The sequence below is a fragment of the Penicillium cinerascens genome, assembly GCF_028974065.1.
Source record: "Penicillium cinerascens strain IBT 15544 chromosome Unknown contig_24_segment0_segment0, whole genome shotgun sequence".
NCBI lineage: Eukaryota > Fungi > Ascomycota > Eurotiomycetes > Eurotiales > Aspergillaceae > Penicillium > Penicillium cinerascens.
The window spans coordinates 2,024,128-2,041,866 of NW_026695290.1; the positions used below are offsets into that span (position 1 = coordinate 2,024,128).

A 17,739-nucleotide genomic window follows, 5' to 3' on the forward strand; every position below is an offset into this window, starting at 1 on the left:
ATTCAAACAAGCAACAGGCACGACCGGCGTCCTGTAACTTACAGTATTAAGATATAGAGCAAGAAAATGATAATAGGAAACCAGAATAAGCGCAACGCTGGCCATGTTTATAATTTCCTGGGAGGCCTCCCGTGGAGCCTCCAGGGTTAAGGGACTTCATGCAGGTCGACCGAACCTGAAGCCGCCGGCCTTCCACCGGAGGAGGATGGGCAAAAATCACCCAATGACGATGACCAGTCAGACGCAGGTCGCCCGCAATCAAGAGCGGACGTGGGATCGACGATGCACGAAGGGGTCTAGCCTGCATATTGGCCCCCAAATTTCAGCATCAGCTAGGTTGTAATTAGCCAACCCACCCAACGGCTCCATCGATAGCCTGCAGCGAGTGGAACAAGAATGCAACATCAGCATCTTAGTCCTTGCCCGCTAGCATGTCCGATCCTGTTTGTCTCAAACATTGCATTTACAGCAACCCTTCTATGGAATAAGCGCCGACGAGTAAAGTTGTGGCGGCGGATGCTTGACCTCTGAGAAACCACGAGTTAGCGCCCAGCTTTGGGTCGACCGTTGAATGCCATGAGTTACTGCAACGCTAGCAGGATCCTTCAAAACTATGCAGCTGCTAAAACGCCCAGTGTTTTAAATAGGCGCTGGGAAACGGGTGCTTCCGGGGCCGAGCCGTTGCCGCCGTGGATGTGATTCAGCCTTGTTCCTGCATGGAATTCACACAATGCAATGGGTGGATACCCCGCCGCTTCTTATAAAGAGTTCGACAGTCTCGTCCCAAATATTTCATTCGAGAGACTTGCAGCGGTTTTCAACTTCCTCATCCTCGTGGCCGGGATTCGCAGCTCGATGGTCGGCCCGGGACATACATGGAGTGACTGGGCGGCCTTGATGTTGGTCCGGCCTCACTTCTTTGACACAGAGCTCAGCATCAGAACTACTGTCGGGTACTTGCCGTCTTTTTTTTGGTCGGTTTTAAACGCAGGCTTTGTGGAACAAGAGAATCTCATGGTGAGTTTGTGGTCACTTAATCCAACAATGCTTCGATGGACTGATGAGAAAGCAGTAGACCTTTGCGAATGCTCTTTTCCAAAACCCAAAGCATCGTGTCGCTACTATTCACCTTCTAATACATATACTGACCTCCACGGGAAGTGAGCTAGTAGTACCGGAGATTCATCAACAGGGCAAACTACTCAGCACACATTGCAAGAAGAAGAAACTGATATGAACGGGCAAAATCAAGTGGTATATATACACAGAATCGTAAGGAGGAACGCAAGTCATGACCACACAAAGGTATGTATGCGCTCCCTGGAAACCAACATGGAAAGAAATCCATGAAAGCGCGGCTCGAGATGGAATGTCGATGGCCGGGGAAATTGACTAAGCCACCTTAAGTTGAATCGTCTGCTCAAGAAAGATAAAAAAGGGATCACGCTGACGTCTGAAATTTAGTGGACGTAGTCGAGCGTGACGGTCAGGCGGACGGGACCAGGGGCCTGGGCGACGGCCTTGTGATCGTTGCCCTGGTCGGCAGAGGTGTAGGCGCTAAGGAGGCCTTCCAGACCCTTGCCGATGTAGGAGCAGTCACCACCCTGGTGGTTGCAAATCTTCATACCCTGGATTTCCAGGCCGTTGAGCTCAGCAATGATGCAGGAAACGTCCCAGCCGGAATAGTAGTCGTTCTTCGCATTGCTCATGTCAAACTCACCCCAGGTGGCAGCATACTGGCCGAAATTGGTGGTGGGAATTTCACCAGGAGCGGCAGCCCAGCCACCCTGGGAGTTGTCGTCAACAGCGACGTACTTGACCTCACCCTTCTCAAGAGTGAACTGAAGAGCAGCGTTGGGCTTCCAGAAGCCGTCCATCTTGCCGTTGGGGCCGTAGGTGTTCCAGAACAAAACGGTCCAAGGCTCAATCTCACTACCCTCGAAACGCATGACGTGCTTGTACTGGTTGGCGTTGGCCTCGGAGACCTCGATGATGTTGCTACCCCAGGGGATACCGACATTGCCGACATAGTCCCAGTCAAGGAGACCAGTGGTCTCGCTCTTGGACTGGCCGCCGAATCCAGCGCGGGAGTACGAGCCGCTGGAGGGGGTCTCGTACCAGTCACCACCGGATGGGGACGAGGTAGGGACGGGAGTGACGGTGGACTCGACTTGGCTGGGAGTGGCAGTGAATTCGGGAGCGGGAGCCGCAGAGATGGCCGCGGGCACGACGATAGAGGTGGCGGACGAGGAGGAAGAGGAAGAAGACGCGGAGGCAACCTCACCAGACCACTCGTTGATCCAGGTCTCGAGAACACCGTTGATAGTGGCAGTCACGATATCACCAACGTTACGGTCCTCGAGCTTGGGGGCATCGGTGACGGTGGGAAGCTCGGGCTCGATCTCGATCTCGACCTTGGGGTGGGCGTGGCGGCGCTCATGACCGTGGAGGCGGGCGACGGCGGTGCTCGCGGTCAAGGTCGAAGCCAGAAGGAAGGAGTTTTTGAAGTGCATTTTTGCAAAGAAAGACTTGAAGGAGTGACAGAGCGAGAAAAACGCTCGAAGCAGAATTTGCAAAAGAGTGTGTGGGTGGACGAAGGAAAAGAAGGAGAGTGGAATCCCTTAATATGAGAACGGGGGGGAGGCATCAGACGGTGGACACATGGGAAATCCGGGTCAGGGGTTGGCGAGTCCTCATTGGCAGTGGCTCGGTGGTTCCTGAAGACGGGGCCAGTGCCGACTGCTATTGGTGAGCCGCTGGCTCCGAGCCTTGGGCCGAGACCCTGTTCTGCTTTTGTGCTGTTCTGCTTATTTACGGAGTACTGTATTGCAAAACTACGTACCTGCATTTCTCCCCCCTGTTCATAGGATCCTTCGGTGCTTTTGGCACCCCCTGAAGAAACTAGATAGTTATCCCTGAACTATATGGAATCACTGCCAAACACGTGTTCGTCGGAATGCGCTGGCTGGAATGTTGCCTGGCACATTCCCGGGTTCTATACAAGACTCGATACACTGAATACCCTGAATACGCAAAACGAAAACAGGAACAAGCCACGACAATCTCTCCCTTCCCCACACAGGCCAATCGGACCATCCACGCCCATCGCTGAGACCGTCTTACGTGTCTCGGGCAAATCCCTTTTTCCAGGCTGACTGATTTCAGGCTCGATGCCTCTATAATCGATGTGTACTCTCCGAACAACGCATCGTCAATTTGAGCGCCTGACGAAACTTCCTCCAAACTTCCTCGACTCGTCAACACCAATGACTTTGCTGTCAACCACTTCACCGGCGCGACGGTCTGGGCCACAGGCGATCGCCACCAAACGGCAACAATTTACGTCGATGCTCCATCCCTGACCGCTGATGGAGCCCCTAGAAGGTGCGAGGGCCGCTGTAAGGTACCAAGCTCGGCTGCTTCGAAATTTTCGCCTCCACCGGGTCTGATGCCTCGACTCTGAAGGACCAAGATGGCGGAGCCCAGCGGAGTACAGTCTTACTGTATCCGTACCACTGTACAGTACTCCATCGACAGTTGCCTGTTCTGGATCGAGCCTCGAGTCCCGAAAACTTTATCGATGCTTGGCTCGTTTCTCCTATTAACTAGCAGGGATGATGGTATGTTTGTGTTCTTGAACACCCTAGGCGTAGGTACTCGTACTTATGTCACTTACCACCCTTATTAATTGCGATATACGGAATACTTCACGCTCCTTCGTGATTTATCCAGGGCGCTTTACACCTCATCCTGTTAGGTTCAATTCAGTTGGAATCCCTGGCTTACCGCGTAACGCAGCGTAAAGGGGTCGATGCGCGGAAGCCGTTCCTTGGTTCGACGATCTACACGGGGGCCGGTGGCGTCACTCTGAAACCGCGATATAATTATCTCAGCATCGACTACCGAAACCCGTGGAGAATTATTCAGCCTTCTCATTTCTAACGACCGCCGAGCACTACGACAATCGTCAGTGGAGATGTTACTATTTACAGATGCGGCTGACCCTTCACTGGCCCCCGTCCAAGCTCGGAAAGTAAACATACGATCAAGCCCAGATGGCCCCAGCGAATACCCCTTGAACCACCTCAGGACTTCCGCAGATCCACGCCGCCCTCGAATGCAACACCCCCAGCCTCCGCATCCAGCTTCATATTCTCATCCAGCCCACAGGTGCGGAATAGCGCCTGCGGCGTCAACTCTTTATCCAATCCCGGCAACCCATCCCGTTTCAGTTTCTCCAATCCCTCCCGTATCGCAGTAAGAGCAGGGCCGAGCGTGGCAAACGGAAAGATGATAATGCGGAATCCCATCTCCCGAGCCTCCGCCGCCGAAATGGACGGCGTAGACCCGTGCTCGACCATATTCAGCAGCAAGGGCCACGGCGCAAGGTCCTGCACCGCCTGCCGGGCCATCTCGCGCGACGAAATCCCTTCGAGGAAGCCCACGTCCGCGCCCGCGTCGCGCGCTGCACGCAGTCGTGCCAACGCTTCCTCGTACCCGTGCCCCTGGAGGGAATCCGTGCGTGCGATGACTACGATGTCGCTGCCCAGCCGCTGACGCGCTTGCACCGCGGCCCGGATTCGTGACGTGTATGTCTCTATGTCCACTAGCACCTTGCCGGCCAGGTGGCCACACCGCTTCGTCTGCACTTGGTCTTCGATGTGGAAACCTGCTACCCCGGATCGGGCGTATTGTTCGGTTGTGCGGGCGACCATGATAGGGCCTCCGTAGCCCGTGTCGGCGTCGCAGATTAGCGGTGTGGACGGGGATAGATTCGCGAGCATCTCTGCGTTGGCCCGCATGTCGTTTAGTGTGCAGATACCCAGATCTGCCTGGCCGTGGACGGAGGCCGAGGTGCCAGCGCCGGTCTTTTTGGATCATTAGTCGTTGCCTATTGACTATTGACGCAGAACACTTACCATGTACAGAGCATCAAATCCCGCCGCGAGCGCCAGACGTGCCGAGAGGCCGTCGTACACACCAGGGGCGACAACAAAGCCATTAGGATCCTTGAGAATCTGGCGCAAGCTGGTTGCAGCTGAGGCGAGAGGCATGACGTTTATCGATATCGATACCAGCTACTAACTAGATCGAAGTTGAAAGACCGAGGAGCAGTATGGAAGAGGATGGAGTTCGAGCCGGCGAGTCGAGACCGGCTTGGGACTTCCCATTTTATACATACTGCTTCTATGTATGTCATCTAAGCTTTTTTTTTCATGTTCCAACCAATGAAGCCTTCTCGTTGGTGATGATTCGCATCCCCACCTTCCCGAGAGATGCCGATACCGGGACCGCTTATGTCACCGCTCTTCTCTCGGTCTTTTCTCGCTGTCGGCAGTTTCTTAGTTGGTATTAGTTTGTATCCTTGAAAAGGATATAGAGTAGAGGAATAAATATTTGTACAATCAGATTGACTGCATTTCGGTATTTGAGTCCCATGTGCCGAGCTCAGGTAGCTCGATAAGTAAACCCCGGGTTGCAAGCAACTTCCACAGCAGTAAGAGGCGGGGTAACTCATTATACCAAGTACAACCATTGCTTCATGTCGTATAACAAAAATAATGTATCATATGCATCGATCGGTATTCGACAGACCGCTGGGTTGGGGATTGTTTTGTGGCTCTGGCGGGTTTGATATCGGCTTTGCACCACTGATTTTCTCTTCGATCTCCTCTGCTCTTAGCACTCGACCGGTATTTGCATCACAAGTGTCTGCATTATGCAGCATGTCTCTCCCAGACGCTCGCAATTGTTGCAATGCGGCTGGTCTCGCCACGGCGCACCCTTCGGCGAGTGCATACAGCGCAGCTCAACGGCAGCCGGGGTCTTTTCACAGGATAAGAAGACATCTAGTTGACCAGGCCACGGGCTGCAATGCAAAGCATGGAATGAAGCCCGGAAAACGCGCAAATGTACAAAAAGACCCAGAAAGATACAATCAAAGGCAAAAGCGGGTCACTCATAGCGCCATGAAGATCGCCTTAGTCAGCATTTCCAGAACCGTGGAACTCGCAGCTCGACGTTTCCATCGCGAACTTGTCTTTTCGTCGTGAAATGTCCTCGAGTTTCGCCTAGAGTGCGCCCTCTTCCCATCCACCCTTCGACATGGTCCTCAGGACTGGCACCCCCGTCGTCCAAGAATATGCGCCTCCGCCAACCCTAAGCACCGACCAGAAGGTCACCCGCGAGCGCCAAATCTACCGAATCCCTCGCCCTCAAGGCTATCGCGTCTCATGGCACGCCAACCCGGCCGTCGAGGGCCACCATTTCGGACAATCACACCCGATGAAGCCCTGGCGCCTCACCCTGACCAAGCAGCTGGTCATGGCTTACGGCATGCACAACGCCATGGACCTGTACTTGGCGCGGGCGGCTACATATGAAGAAATGGCCGAGTTCCACGAAACGGACTACCTCGACTTCCTGCGGCAGGTGATGCCCGGTGATATAGAGCGCGCGGAGCAGAGTGACAAAGTGGTGCGGTTCAATTTCGGTGACGACTGTCCCATCTTCGACGGGCTGTACAACTACTGCTCGCTGTACGCGGGTGGCACGGTCGACGCTGCGCGCAAGCTCTGCAACGATCAATCCGAGATTGCGATCAACTGGTCTGGGGGTTTGCACCACGCGAAAAAGGCCGAGGCCAGCGGGTTCTGCTATGTTAACGATATCGTCCTGGGCGTTCTCCAGCTGCTACGCCACCACCCGCGGGTCATGTACATTGATATCGATGTGCACCACGGCGATGGTGTCGAACAGGCGTTCTGGTCCACCGACCGTGTGTTGACGGTCTCCTTCCACAAATACGACAAAGACAACTTCTTCCCCGGCACCGGCGCCTCCGATGACACCGGCCCCACGCATCCTCTCAATCCGGGCGCCCACCACTCCATCAACGTCCCGCTCAACGACGGCATCGACGATAACTCCTACATCAGCCTGTACGAGGAAGTCATCGGGGCATGTGTCAACACCTACCGTCCCGGCGCCATCGTCCTCCAATGCGGCGCAGACAGTCTAGGCTGTGACCGACTCGGCTGCTTCAATCTCAACGTCAGCGCCCACGGCGCCTGCGTCGCCTTCACCAAGAAATTCAACCTACCCCTCCTCGTCGTCGGTGGCGGTGGCTACACCCCGCGCAACGTATCCCGCGCCTGGGCGCACGAAACCTCCATCCTTGTCGACGCGGACAAAATCATCGATCCTCAGATTCCGCAATCCGTCGCCTTCCGCAACCACTTCGGGCCTGACTACTCGCTCTTCCCATCCTTATCACTGATCCGTCAAATCGAAAATAAGAACTCCCGCCCCTACCTCGAGGGTCTCGTTGAGGCGGTCCACGAACAACTCCGCTACATCAAGGGTGCCCCGAGCGTGCAGATGAGCTTTATTCCTCCGGATATCCTGGGTCTGCGCGAGGAAACCGAGAAAGAAATCGAAGAGGAGACCGCCATGATGGAGGAAGAGCGCGAGGAACGCGAGGGTGGTGGCTTCGCTGCTGCCATGAACGACACTTCTAGTGTCCCCGGTTCGGCGGGTGGTATCCAGCGGACAAACCGTCGACGTGAACTCGAAAGAGGAGCTGGATATAAGGGAGAGCTATACTCATGATGAACATTTCTACTGAGTTGCGCTGCTCTATAGCCTTTGGTGTTCTGGATCTGGGAGTTTGCTGGCGTCACGGAAGGGATCTGGCATTTACATTTACAATTTTCCAGTGGTGTTTGGTGTTTTGTTTATTATCGTGATATCCCCCCCTTCAAAAGACTTGTATAGTAGACACTGAAAAAAGAATTCATTTAAATTGAATACATGGAAAAGATCTGTCCTGACCCTCGTGTATAGAGATCTTGTAGCTGTAGCCTGGTCTATTCATCCTGGAGATGCTCTCCCAAGGCTCCGTCGCCATGTAAATTAAACTCTTGCCGCCTTCACATCTCTTTTTTTTTTTTTTTGGCATTTTCGCACGATTGGTTACAATGTAGCGACTCCATGTGAAGCATTACTACGTACCTCGCCCATAGCCACTTTCTCCATCGGCCTGTCATTTCGAGTCAATGGATAAATTCATATTGTTTTATTTTGAGTCGTTGTGAGGTTTTGTTTGGTCAATAGATCAGATCCATCATCAAATCGGGTATCCAGCAATGGGGCGCGGCTGTGGCCGGGGAACGCTTGTGTTGAACATCATAGAAAGGGCTGAGAAGAAGGGCGGCGGTCGTCGGGCGTGAGCGTGCTGGGTAGTCTGCGCAGGTTGACTACGTCGTCTGGCGGGCTGCCAGATGAGTGGTATGGATTCGGGGTTTCGGGGTAAGGAAGGCGGCCCGTATAGGGCGGTGGTGGGCGTACGTGCCCGGGCTTTTTTGGTGTTTATTTGGTCTCCTCTGCATCCACGAATTGTTCTATGGATGCTGTTTCTGTGTCTTGTCGCTCCACGATGTGTCGTCCGTCGGCATTCGTTCCTGCTTGTTCTTGGTCTACGCCTGGGTATTAGCTGCGGGTCCTTTATCCTGGGAGGGGGCGTAGTTTGCGAGGCTGGAACGCCTGTGTGGCGGGATCTGGAACTGGGCGGATTCTCTCTGACCTTGGACGATGGGTGCGATGGCCATGATCTGCTTTGTAGCAGCCTGGGGATTATGCGAGTCGCTGGGTTTCAAGGTCAGTTGACAGGACAAGGAACTGATAGGCAGAGCGAAACATACACATGAGCGTTGATAATCCAATCGAGATCCTCCTCTCCTTCATCAGGGCCATTGGGTCCACCTTGGACTGGACGGAAGAGCCGAGGCTTCCAGTCAACACCCTCATCAGCACGCTTGGCGGCCTCCTCTCGTTGACGATCCTCGATCTTGGTCTTTTCATCCGTAGCAGCGACATGGTTCGAGGCTATGATGGCCTTGACCGTCTTCTCCCATAACCGTTGCGACTCACGCTCTCCTTGCTCCTCGATTGGGCGCGCTATCGGCTGCGAGTGCTTCGCATGGGTGGCATCGAACAGAACCTCTTTTTGGTGGGTCTGCACTTTCATCAGGGCCTGAAAAGGCTGGGAGTTTAGGAGCGGGACAAACGTACGTGAACATCTTTGATGTGCATCTCGCCATTCCAAAGACCGGACAATTCATAGAGAACTTCGCCGGTCTTCTCGTTCTTGATCGTTCCTCCAATGGCATTATAAGTACCGGAGAAATAGCCCTTGGTCTTGAATTCAATATCGGCCACAAGGTTGTTCTCCGGGCATCGCACGTAGCTGTGATCGCCGAGCTCATACTTCATCTTGCCGAAAAGAATTCCGCGCGCATACATGTTCGGTTGCGTCAAGATGCTGCCATTCGTTAATATCCACACACCAAAAAAACCATGTATTTGAAACGCACTATCGTTCGCCCTTGTCCTTGTCCTGGCCACGGTTCAGAAGTCGCAGGATCGCGATTCCCTCCATCAAACTGGCTGCCGAGTTTCCCAAGAACTTACTGCGGGGCTTGAGAGTGCCGTCTATCCGGATGTTGTGCTCGGGAGCCATAAAGAAATAGCTCGACTTGGGCGGGTGGTGAGAGGTCTGTTCCGAAATGTAGTATCCACGTGTACCATCGGGGTAGTCCCAGTAGCATGTAAAAGTCTCCCCGAGAATAGGGTTCAACGGCTTCTTCACTCCACTGCAGGGCGTCAGAATCTGGCCATAGCGCGCAAAGATGGAGCAACCTACGGAGGCTTGATGTGCCATCCACTCAAGTAAAACTTGACCACCGAAACAAACCGCTCGACCGGGTCATCGATTGTGGGCATGGGGAGGAGGGTATCGGGGTGCGCCATGAAGCTAGAAGAGATCCCGTCAGTTCGCCGCAAGCCCGCAGGCAGCAAAAAGCACCTACTTGGTGATGCGCTCCAGCATGGACCTCGGCTCGAGAATGAAAGTGGGCAGCACGACCCGACTCAGGTCGGCACCGGGGCGCAACTGCGAGATGATGTGCGAGAGGACTGGCCTGGTCAGCGCGAGCGCAGCATTCCTAGGCAGGGCGGCTTACCATTTCCCTGCTCGGGCTCGACGACCTCATCTTCCCCGCTGGGGGGAGAGTCGTCCACGGACGATCTGCCTGGTTGAGCGACTGTGTCAGACCCGAACATGATGCTTGGAGGTTTGGATGAGAAGTAACGTGGAGAGAAAGCACATACTGGCTAAGGAAGCGCGGCGGAGACCCGGGACCGGCATGGCTGCGTTCGGAAGTTGGTGGAGGGGAGCTTATGAGCAGCACGGCATCTAACCGAGCTTCAAGTTGAGTGTTTAAAAGATGGACAGTCTAATGGGGGTTGAGCGAAAAGATTTTTAGGGAAAGTCGAAGAAAGGCTTAGCCTTGGAGGGGGGGAGTGACGTCGAGCCTCACACGCCTCCACTTCAGGCTACGATTTATTTACTCGCTCTAAATCCTGCTGATCACTCTTGATCACTCCTGATCCCTCAACCAAGGGGAACCAGGTTCTCCCACTCTGACTGCATTTGCCTGCTCATCACTTCCTACTCGCCAGTCCATTAGCCCCTCCCTCGATTCGATGAGGGGTACGGCTTGGCAGTGGGTATCCGATGTATACGCAGGTCGGGCCAATTCGCTGCAGCTGCAGATGTGTCTGGACTAAACACCGGTCCACCGTGTGCCTGGTCTTGTCCGATCCCAAGTGCAGGGGTCCTTCAAGCCCTAAGGACCCCTGGGTTCTCCCCCTTAGACCCGGTCAATGAGTGGCACGTCTCCTCGGGTGATCTCCGCCACGAATGCCAAATCTGGCCGATGGAGCATGACGTGGAAATGTTCGACCGCGTGCACCGATTTCAGTGACTTCCAGTTCTTGAACCACACGACCGACTCGGCCGCCAGCCGTGAACAGAAAGTGCGCTGCACGTACTGCTCGATCGCATCCCTCGCCTCACCTGTCAACTCGCCCGTGGCCGGGTCATCGGGAAGCTCGAACTTGGTCCATACTACCAGGTGGACGATGTCGGTGTCGATGCCGTAGGGCCAGTCATTGTACAGGATGCAAATGTCCTCTACCATGCGTCAGCCGGCTATTTGTATCCAGGAACAAACACTGCCTACCGTCAAACTCAAACGGGCGCCCCCGTGGCTTCATGTCTGTATCTCCATCACCCCAGTGCAGTCTCTCCTGGACGACGAACCGCATCACCGATCCATATTGCGCTTTGATATGGGCCGTGTATTCCAAGTACTTTCGTAGGTCAGTCGGGACACGTTGGAAGCGATCGATTCGGTTCGTCCCTGTCGCAAAAACAACGTTAGCCCAAGGTCCCGTGCGCTACGCATGCAGGAGACAAGCTCCACTCACTAACGATCTCTTGCACCAACTCCCAGTTCTGCCGTTTGTAGTGTTCGTCCGGCGTCGACAGGCATCGAATATTTTTTGGTGGTTGATCACGTAGAAAGCTGGGACACTCCGCCGTCCATTGCGACCGGGGTACGTTCACCAGCCAATAAGGCAGACTATCGGCCGTGAGATCGTGCTCTTGGAGAAAAGAAGCCGGAGCGGCCGCGTCGGCGTCGGTCAATTTCTCATCCAGCGAAGAGATCGTCGCGGCCGGGGTTGACGGTGTAGAATGAGGCATGATGTGAAGATGCCGAGCTCAATGTATTTCTTTATCAAATGTGGAGACAAAGTAGAGACGGTAGGATAGGACGCCGCTTCCAGCGCGACGTCACTCTGCAGTATAAGGAGTGTGTGGAAGTCGAAAGGGAGGTTTCTCAATCCAGGGCCCTTTCCATGTGGATCACACTTGGACCACTCATCCCCTCGGAACAACCCACCCGGTGGCAACCTGATTGGATTGGAACGGAACTATTGGAGCTGTAAATGATAGATTGACCAGCATCTACCTCAATGACTAGGTAATTCTCGAGCTACCTCACAGCCAGCTTCTTGATCACTGGGTCGTCTGTATGAATGACGGATACCCCCGCAACCTTCAGCTCCGCCTTGGCCTCGTCCCAGCTAGCGGGCATGACGCATTTGGTTCCCTCCTCGATAAGCCAACTTCGGAATCCAGCCTTGACGGCATCGATTGCTGTGAATTTCACACAGTAGTCCCCCGCGAGTCCTACGACAAAAACATCGGTAACCTTCCGTGCCCGGAGCAGCTCAGCGATATCCAGATTGACCGACCGCTCCATCACAGCAGGATCACGGTTTCCAAACGCATCAGCAAAGGCAGAGTACATCTCGACCTGCGAGTGCTTCCCTTTGTGAATGAGGACATCGATGAGATCGGCGCGAATCTCGGGTATGAGCTCCGCACCGCGACTGTCGGCCACGCAGTGGACGGGCCAGAGTTGCTGCGGTTTTGTCTCTGTTTCCTTTCCCGGTGCCGGATTCTTCATCTCGATGAACGATTCGAAGGGTCGGTTGTTCGGCGAAGGATGGTTGCTCGCGAAGGAGATATGGTCTGGTGGGTGGTAGTCTTGGGTCGCAATGCGCGTCACGAACCCTGGCCAGGAGAGAAGATCGTTGATCAATGGTGCAATATCTCGGCCTTCTTGTACTGCGAGAGACCCAGACTATTGTCCCACCAAGCGTTGTAGCATCAGCACGACCGAGCTTGGAACTGCAGTCAGCTATTCTTCAAACTCACGGGTGGACAGAAATCCTCCTGCATGTCAACCACGATCAAGGCGGGCACGATGGAGCCATCTGCCCCGTCTGAGGATGCCATTGTAAAAGAATTCGTGGGGATAGCCTCCGAGAAGCAGACTGCGTAGCTGGTAGCTAAGCTTGGAGATGGAGATGCAGATGGAAAACAGCGGGGCCATGATGAGTCAGCCGCGGCGCTAAAAAGAGAGCGAAGCAGCGGCACAAAACTTGCTTCCTTTCTTTCTCCAAGGGCTGCGGCCCCATTTGAATTGACCAACTAGTTGAGCCATCCTAATGCGCGATAATTGCAAGGTACGTGATAGTCGTTTTTGCATTCAATCGCCCTACATGATGATCTTTATTTATTGGAGCTGTCTGAGCTTTCGCTATGCGGACAAACTCAATTATACGCTTTTCATCTGAATCTCCCCTTCTGTTCATCATCGACTTGAAATACATTGCCAGGGATTTTGCTAATACCCTTCAAGTCAATATCAGGACATTGTAAAATCATATTCAAACCACCTTGATCAACGGCCTCATTGTGTGCCCACTTAGTCTCATTCCATAGTCCTCTCCACAACCATGGCATATGACCCTCGTCGAGTAAACACGGGGAGCACCACTCCTCAAACTCCTCCCCCTCCCCCTCCTCCACCTCCAGAGTCCGCCTCCGACATGGCCGCAACGGACACGGGCGCCAAAGACCCCCTGGACTCATGGAAGCTGAAGTTCTGCACCGTGTGCGCATCGAACAACAACCGCTCCATGGAAGCCCACCTCCGTCTCTCAGCAGCCGCAGCCGCCTTCCCAGTCATCTCCTTTGGGACAGGCTCCCTGGTGCGCCTGCCAGGTCCTACCATCACCCAGCCCAACGTGTACAGCTTCAACACGATCTCCTACAACCAGATGTGGGAAGAGCTGCACGGCAAAGACGAGCGTCTGTACCGCAGCAACGGCATCCTGAACATGCTCGATCGCAACCGCAATCTGAAATGGGGCCCCGAGCGCTTTCAGGACTGGGTGCCCGGCATGCCGCGCGTGGACCACGTATCCAAGGGCGACAAGGGTGCGTTGGGCACGGAAGCAGGCGTCGTCGATGTGATCATCACTTGCGAAGAACGCTGCTGGGATGCCGTCGTCGACGACCTCATGAACAAGGGCAATACCCTCAACCGGCCGGTGCACGTCTTCAACGTCGATATCAAGGATAACCATGAGGAGGCCCTGGTAGGCGGCAACGCTATCCTCGACCTGGCCAATAGTCTCAACGAGGCTGCCGTTGAGCAGCGTACTCTCCATGGTCCCGGTGGCTGGGAGAATGGTACTGGTGCCGCGCGTCAGAGCTTCGATGAACGTGTTCCTGAGATTCTGGCGGATTGGCAGGCGAAGAATCCTAATCTGCCGGCTCTGTGGACGCTTGCTTGGTTGTAGCCTTGTTTACTTGTGACTGATACCCCTGTTTAATGGCCGGTCTTGTTTGGGTGGATTTAGATGGTGTCTGAATGATAATACAATGGATGGTTTTTTTTTATGAAGCAATCAAGTGCGCGAGTTATGACTTTCAACGGATCGTTGGGACGTCCTTAGCCCGTGTACCGTACGGTTTATTTGTAGTATTGACGTAAAAGTTGCAAGAAAACCGCCATTCATTCGAACTCCATATAGCAAAGGGGTATCATCGCCTTTAATATCAACGCCAGCAAAAAATATCCCTCACGGTCACAATGGATCTCGTCCAAGTAGAATAACAAAGAATCATCTCTCGTCCTGAATACGCGGCTTCACCTCAACTCTGTTTTCAGACTTGATCTCGGGTCTGATCCCACTCGTCACCTCACCCTTGACCAAGAAGTCACGCCTTTCCTGGTACCAACGATCGAGAGTCGCTGTTCGCTCCGCCTGGGTCATATTCTCCACGACGAGTGCAAACTCCGTAGCGTCCGCACATCCAAAGCGCCGTGCCATGCTGCAGAACTGGCGACGCTGCACGTCTGTCGGCGGATTGTACTTGAAGTGGGAAAGCTTCCCTTCAGCGCTGCGAAGGGGGCCCTGTATCGCGGGATCGGGCGGGGCCCGAGGCTCTGCAAGTGGATCGTCGATTGTAACATCTTCGTAGGGGTTGAAGACTTGGTAGTTGGCTCCCGGGTCGTTCGTTGTCTGAGCGGCGCGTCGACTGAGTTGTTCTTCGACGCGGGAAGATCCGATAACTTCGTTATTCAAGTGGGTGTATTCGACTCCTGCGCCAGCAAGGATTGCCTGTACTGGATCATGCTTGCGTGACGTGGGTTCAGACTTGGATCCGTCCTCGTCCTCACCGCGGATTCTTGCAGCCAGTTGGCTCATTGCCTCGTCCTCGGATTTGACCAGTCTTTCACCGGTGGGATCCTCCTCTTCTTCAAACTCAAAGTCCACTACCTGCACGCCGGCTCGGCTCTCGGCGACGTTGGTCTTGTTCACGATGTCTCGGAGGACGACGTTGTCGTACTGGTATGAAAAGAGGTTTTTTAATCCGAAAATCTCGCCCTTTTGATCTTTCTTCTCTTGAACGCCCTTGAAGTATCGACGTTCAGAGCTGGCATTATACCCGATTTCAGCCTGCTGTTGCTTGTAGATTTGTCGGGCATATACAATCTCTTCGATAGTACCGGCAGAGACGAGTCGGAAAACTTCGACATCACGAGTTTGTCCAATACGGTAGGCTCGGTCTTGAGCTTGCAAGTCGTAGGAAGGGTTCCAGTTCGGATCGACCACCACGACCTTGTTCGCGGATGTGATGTTCAGCCCAACGCCACCAGCCTTTGTAGAGATCAAGAAGACGAACTGATTTGGATCAGAGTTGAAGTCGTCCACGGCTTTGGCGCGGTCCTCGTAACTCATCGAACCATCTAGGTAATTCACATTATAGCTGGTATGGTTGAAGAGCATTTGCAGCATCCTCAACAGCCGGACGCTGTGTGAGAAGACAAGGACCTTGTCACCATTTGCGTGCCACCACCTTAACAACTTGCGGAGGACCTTCCACTTGCCACAGAACTCAGGATTCGCATAATTCACGATCGAATCCCGAGAACGGTAAAGGTCTTCCCACTGTTCTGGTAGGGCAATTTCCAACATGTCTCTCTCCTTCTCCTGCTTCTCCCGTGAATCGTTACCCTGTGGTATGAGAATCGCAAGGTGGTTGCTGAGTTTTTGCAGCACGGCAATAGCAGGAAAGACAAATGCCTGCCAGGGTTGATCAATCCCAGGGATGATAGTCTTGCAGCACCAGCCTTGTTTCTTCCCTGATCCACAGGTGCACTGATCCGTAGAGTATTTGATATAATTGACCATGTCGCTATCCAGGAAGTTCTCGTATGCTTCGGCTTGCGTCCAAGTCAATGGACAGAAGACTACGCGATCACTTTTCTTGGGTAGTTGATCTGCAATCAAACTCTTCATTCGTCGTAGGAAAAACTGCGGGAGAAGGTTCTCGACTAGTTTCTTAGCTGTCTTTCGAGCTTTGCTGAGCTCGTTTATGGTTGCATCATGAGACTGGCCGATTTTCAACGGCTCCGCAATCTGCGCGTTCCATGTAGTCACCGGGCCGAGTACGCCGGGGTTTGTCCAGTTCAGAAGCGTCCACAGCTCCTCGTATCGGTTCTGAATAGCCGTACCAGTCAGGCCAATGCGACAGAGAGCGTTGATCTGATTCATGGCCTGGGTGGTTTCTGATTTTCGCTCCTTGATTTTGTGGCATTCATCGGCGATCACACAGTCCCACTCGACCATGTTTACAGAGTCCTTGTTATTCACGTACGTGGTGTATGTCGTGATCAGGATCTCCACTCTGCCAGAGCGTGCAGCATGGAGGGCCAAGTCCTTGTTGGGGCCGTGGTACACGTCGACATGCCACCAGCCCCACCGTTGAAGCTCGGCTATCCAGTTCGAGATCAATGTTCCAGGACACACGATCAAGGAACGTGGGTACCACGCATTGTCCTGGGATCTGCGCATCTTGCGCATACGTTTGGCATCTCGTTCATCGACTGTCTTCCCGTAGGCTGCTGTCAAAAATGCAATAACCTGGATTGTCTTTCCAAGGCCCATATCGTCGCCGAGAACACCGCCCTTCTGGTAGACAAACATTTCATGAAGAAATGCGGCTCCCTCCACCTGGTATTGGCGTAGCCATTGCGCGATCGGTGCAGGGATCAGCCCCAGAGAGTAAGGTAAAGTGATATCTTTGTAGTCACGGACCGGTGTTCTGCCCGGGAATGACGGCTTCTCTTGTAAGTGTTCGAGACGCTCATCATCAGAGAACTCCACATCCTCGTAGGAAGGCGGTAATTTCAGACCCGACTCCTGGAGATGTTCCTTCTTGCGGTCAAATTGAAGTCGGCGCTGCTTCAAATATCCTGGAAGAGTATGCTCCATCAATTCATCTTCGGAAGACACATCGCCATATTGCAAAGGCCGTATGGGTCTGGACCTCGAGCGTTCTTGCTTCACGCGGCCAACGATCACGTCGCTGTTCCGCGGCTCTTTCTTGGGCAGTTTTGCCTTGCGTGTTGCGGCTGCGCTCTGCCTTCGCTTAAGTGATTTGCGCGCTTTGAATTTTTTGTACGCTGCTTCACCATCGTTGAACTCATCTTCGCTGTCCAAGGACTGGAATTTAATTGGTGTACTCGTAGTGCGTGAGGTATCAGTGAGCTTTCGCTTGACGGGCGTGAAATTCTCGGATCTGACGGAATCGGGATTCCTGTCTGGTAAATGTGAGCTGCATTCCACGCGCATATAGTAGGTCCATACGAGAATTGGTGGTGGGGTTTAGATAAGGCGTCACTTCAAGGTCATCATCGTCCGAGTCAATGGTGATGACCTCAACATCGGCGTTGTGACTCCCCATATCCTATGTAAAGCCTGCATGGCCAGTATGGTAGCTTGAGTGTGTTGGTGAAGAAGCGTGGAAGGCGCGTCAGGCCGCGAAGGCGGAGAAGTTGGCGATGTCATTCCCGATCGGCAAGAAAAAAAGCTGCTCCGATCACTGTCTCCCATTCATATCGCGGTCTACGTCGCCGCTATTCCCAATTGACCCTGAAGATCACTTTGAATTAATTACGCGACCGGATA

General features: G+C 53.7%; 8 protein-coding genes across 8 annotated transcripts; 2 read left to right on the top strand and 6 right to left on the bottom strand.

Annotated features, from left to right (window-relative positions):
* Positions 1-1,460: 1,460 nt before the first annotated feature.
* Positions 1,461-2,513, bottom strand: aspf4 (allergen Asp F4; the record flags this gene model as incomplete). The annotated part of the gene is made up of 1 exon (XM_058450930.1): positions 1,461-2,513. The coding sequence occupies one exon, from the start codon at positions 2,511-2,513 to the stop codon at positions 1,461-1,463; it is 1,053 nt and encodes a 350-aa protein (XP_058310392.1).
* A 1,572-nt stretch (positions 2,514-4,085) lies between these two features.
* Positions 4,086-5,054, bottom strand: N7498_003869 (isocitrate lyase/PEP mutase family protein; the record flags this gene model as incomplete). Its single annotated transcript, XM_058450931.1, has 2 exons — positions 4,086-4,868; positions 4,920-5,054. The coding sequence occupies 2 exons, from the start codon at positions 5,052-5,054 to the stop codon at positions 4,086-4,088; spliced, it is 918 nt and encodes a 305-aa protein (XP_058310393.1).
* A 1,051-nt stretch (positions 5,055-6,105) lies between these two features.
* On the top strand, positions 6,106-7,611 carry hosA (histone deacetylase HOS2; the record flags this gene model as incomplete). Its single annotated transcript, XM_058450932.1, has 1 exon — positions 6,106-7,611. The coding sequence occupies one exon, from the start codon at positions 6,106-6,108 to the stop codon at positions 7,609-7,611; it is 1,506 nt and encodes a 501-aa protein (XP_058310394.1).
* Positions 7,612-8,370: 759 nt separating this feature from the next.
* N7498_003871 (OSBP family protein) lies at positions 8,371-10,276 on the bottom strand (the record flags this gene model as incomplete). The annotated part of the gene is made up of 9 exons (XM_058450933.1): positions 10,171-10,276; positions 10,023-10,091; positions 9,870-9,975; positions 9,704-9,814; positions 9,375-9,653; positions 9,073-9,322; positions 8,703-9,016; positions 8,543-8,646; positions 8,371-8,471 (listed from the first exon to the last, which is right to left on the bottom strand). Exons 1-9 carry the CDS (start codon positions 10,205-10,207, stop codon positions 8,371-8,373), a joined length of 1,371 nt encoding a protein of 456 aa, XP_058310395.1. The 5' UTR covers positions 10,208-10,276.
* Positions 10,277-10,712: 436 nt separating this feature from the next.
* Positions 10,713-11,608, bottom strand: N7498_003872 (GIG1 family protein; the record flags this gene model as incomplete). Its single annotated transcript, XM_058450934.1, has 3 exons — positions 10,713-11,035; positions 11,085-11,264; positions 11,332-11,608. The coding sequence occupies 3 exons, from the start codon at positions 11,606-11,608 to the stop codon at positions 10,713-10,715; spliced, it is 780 nt and encodes a 259-aa protein (XP_058310396.1).
* A 292-nt stretch (positions 11,609-11,900) lies between these two features.
* N7498_003873 (nicotinamidase) lies at positions 11,901-12,709 on the bottom strand (the record flags this gene model as incomplete). Its single annotated transcript, XM_058450935.1, has 2 exons — positions 11,901-12,554; positions 12,629-12,709. The coding sequence occupies 2 exons, from the start codon at positions 12,707-12,709 to the stop codon at positions 11,901-11,903; spliced, it is 735 nt and encodes a 244-aa protein (XP_058310397.1).
* Positions 12,710-13,212: 503 nt separating this feature from the next.
* ssuA (RNA polymerase II subunit A C-terminal domain phosphatase) lies at positions 13,213-14,061 on the top strand (the record flags this gene model as incomplete). Its single annotated transcript, XM_058450936.1, has 1 exon — positions 13,213-14,061. The coding sequence occupies one exon, from the start codon at positions 13,213-13,215 to the stop codon at positions 14,059-14,061; it is 849 nt and encodes a 282-aa protein (XP_058310398.1).
* Positions 14,062-14,385: 324 nt separating this feature from the next.
* N7498_003875 (putative DNA excision repair protein (Rad26L)) lies at positions 14,386-17,403 on the bottom strand (the record flags this gene model as incomplete). Its single annotated transcript, XM_058450937.1, has 1 exon — positions 14,386-17,403. One exon carries the CDS (start codon positions 17,401-17,403, stop codon positions 14,386-14,388), a length of 3,018 nt encoding a protein of 1,005 aa, XP_058310399.1.
* Between the last annotated feature and the right edge of the window lie 336 nt (positions 17,404-17,739).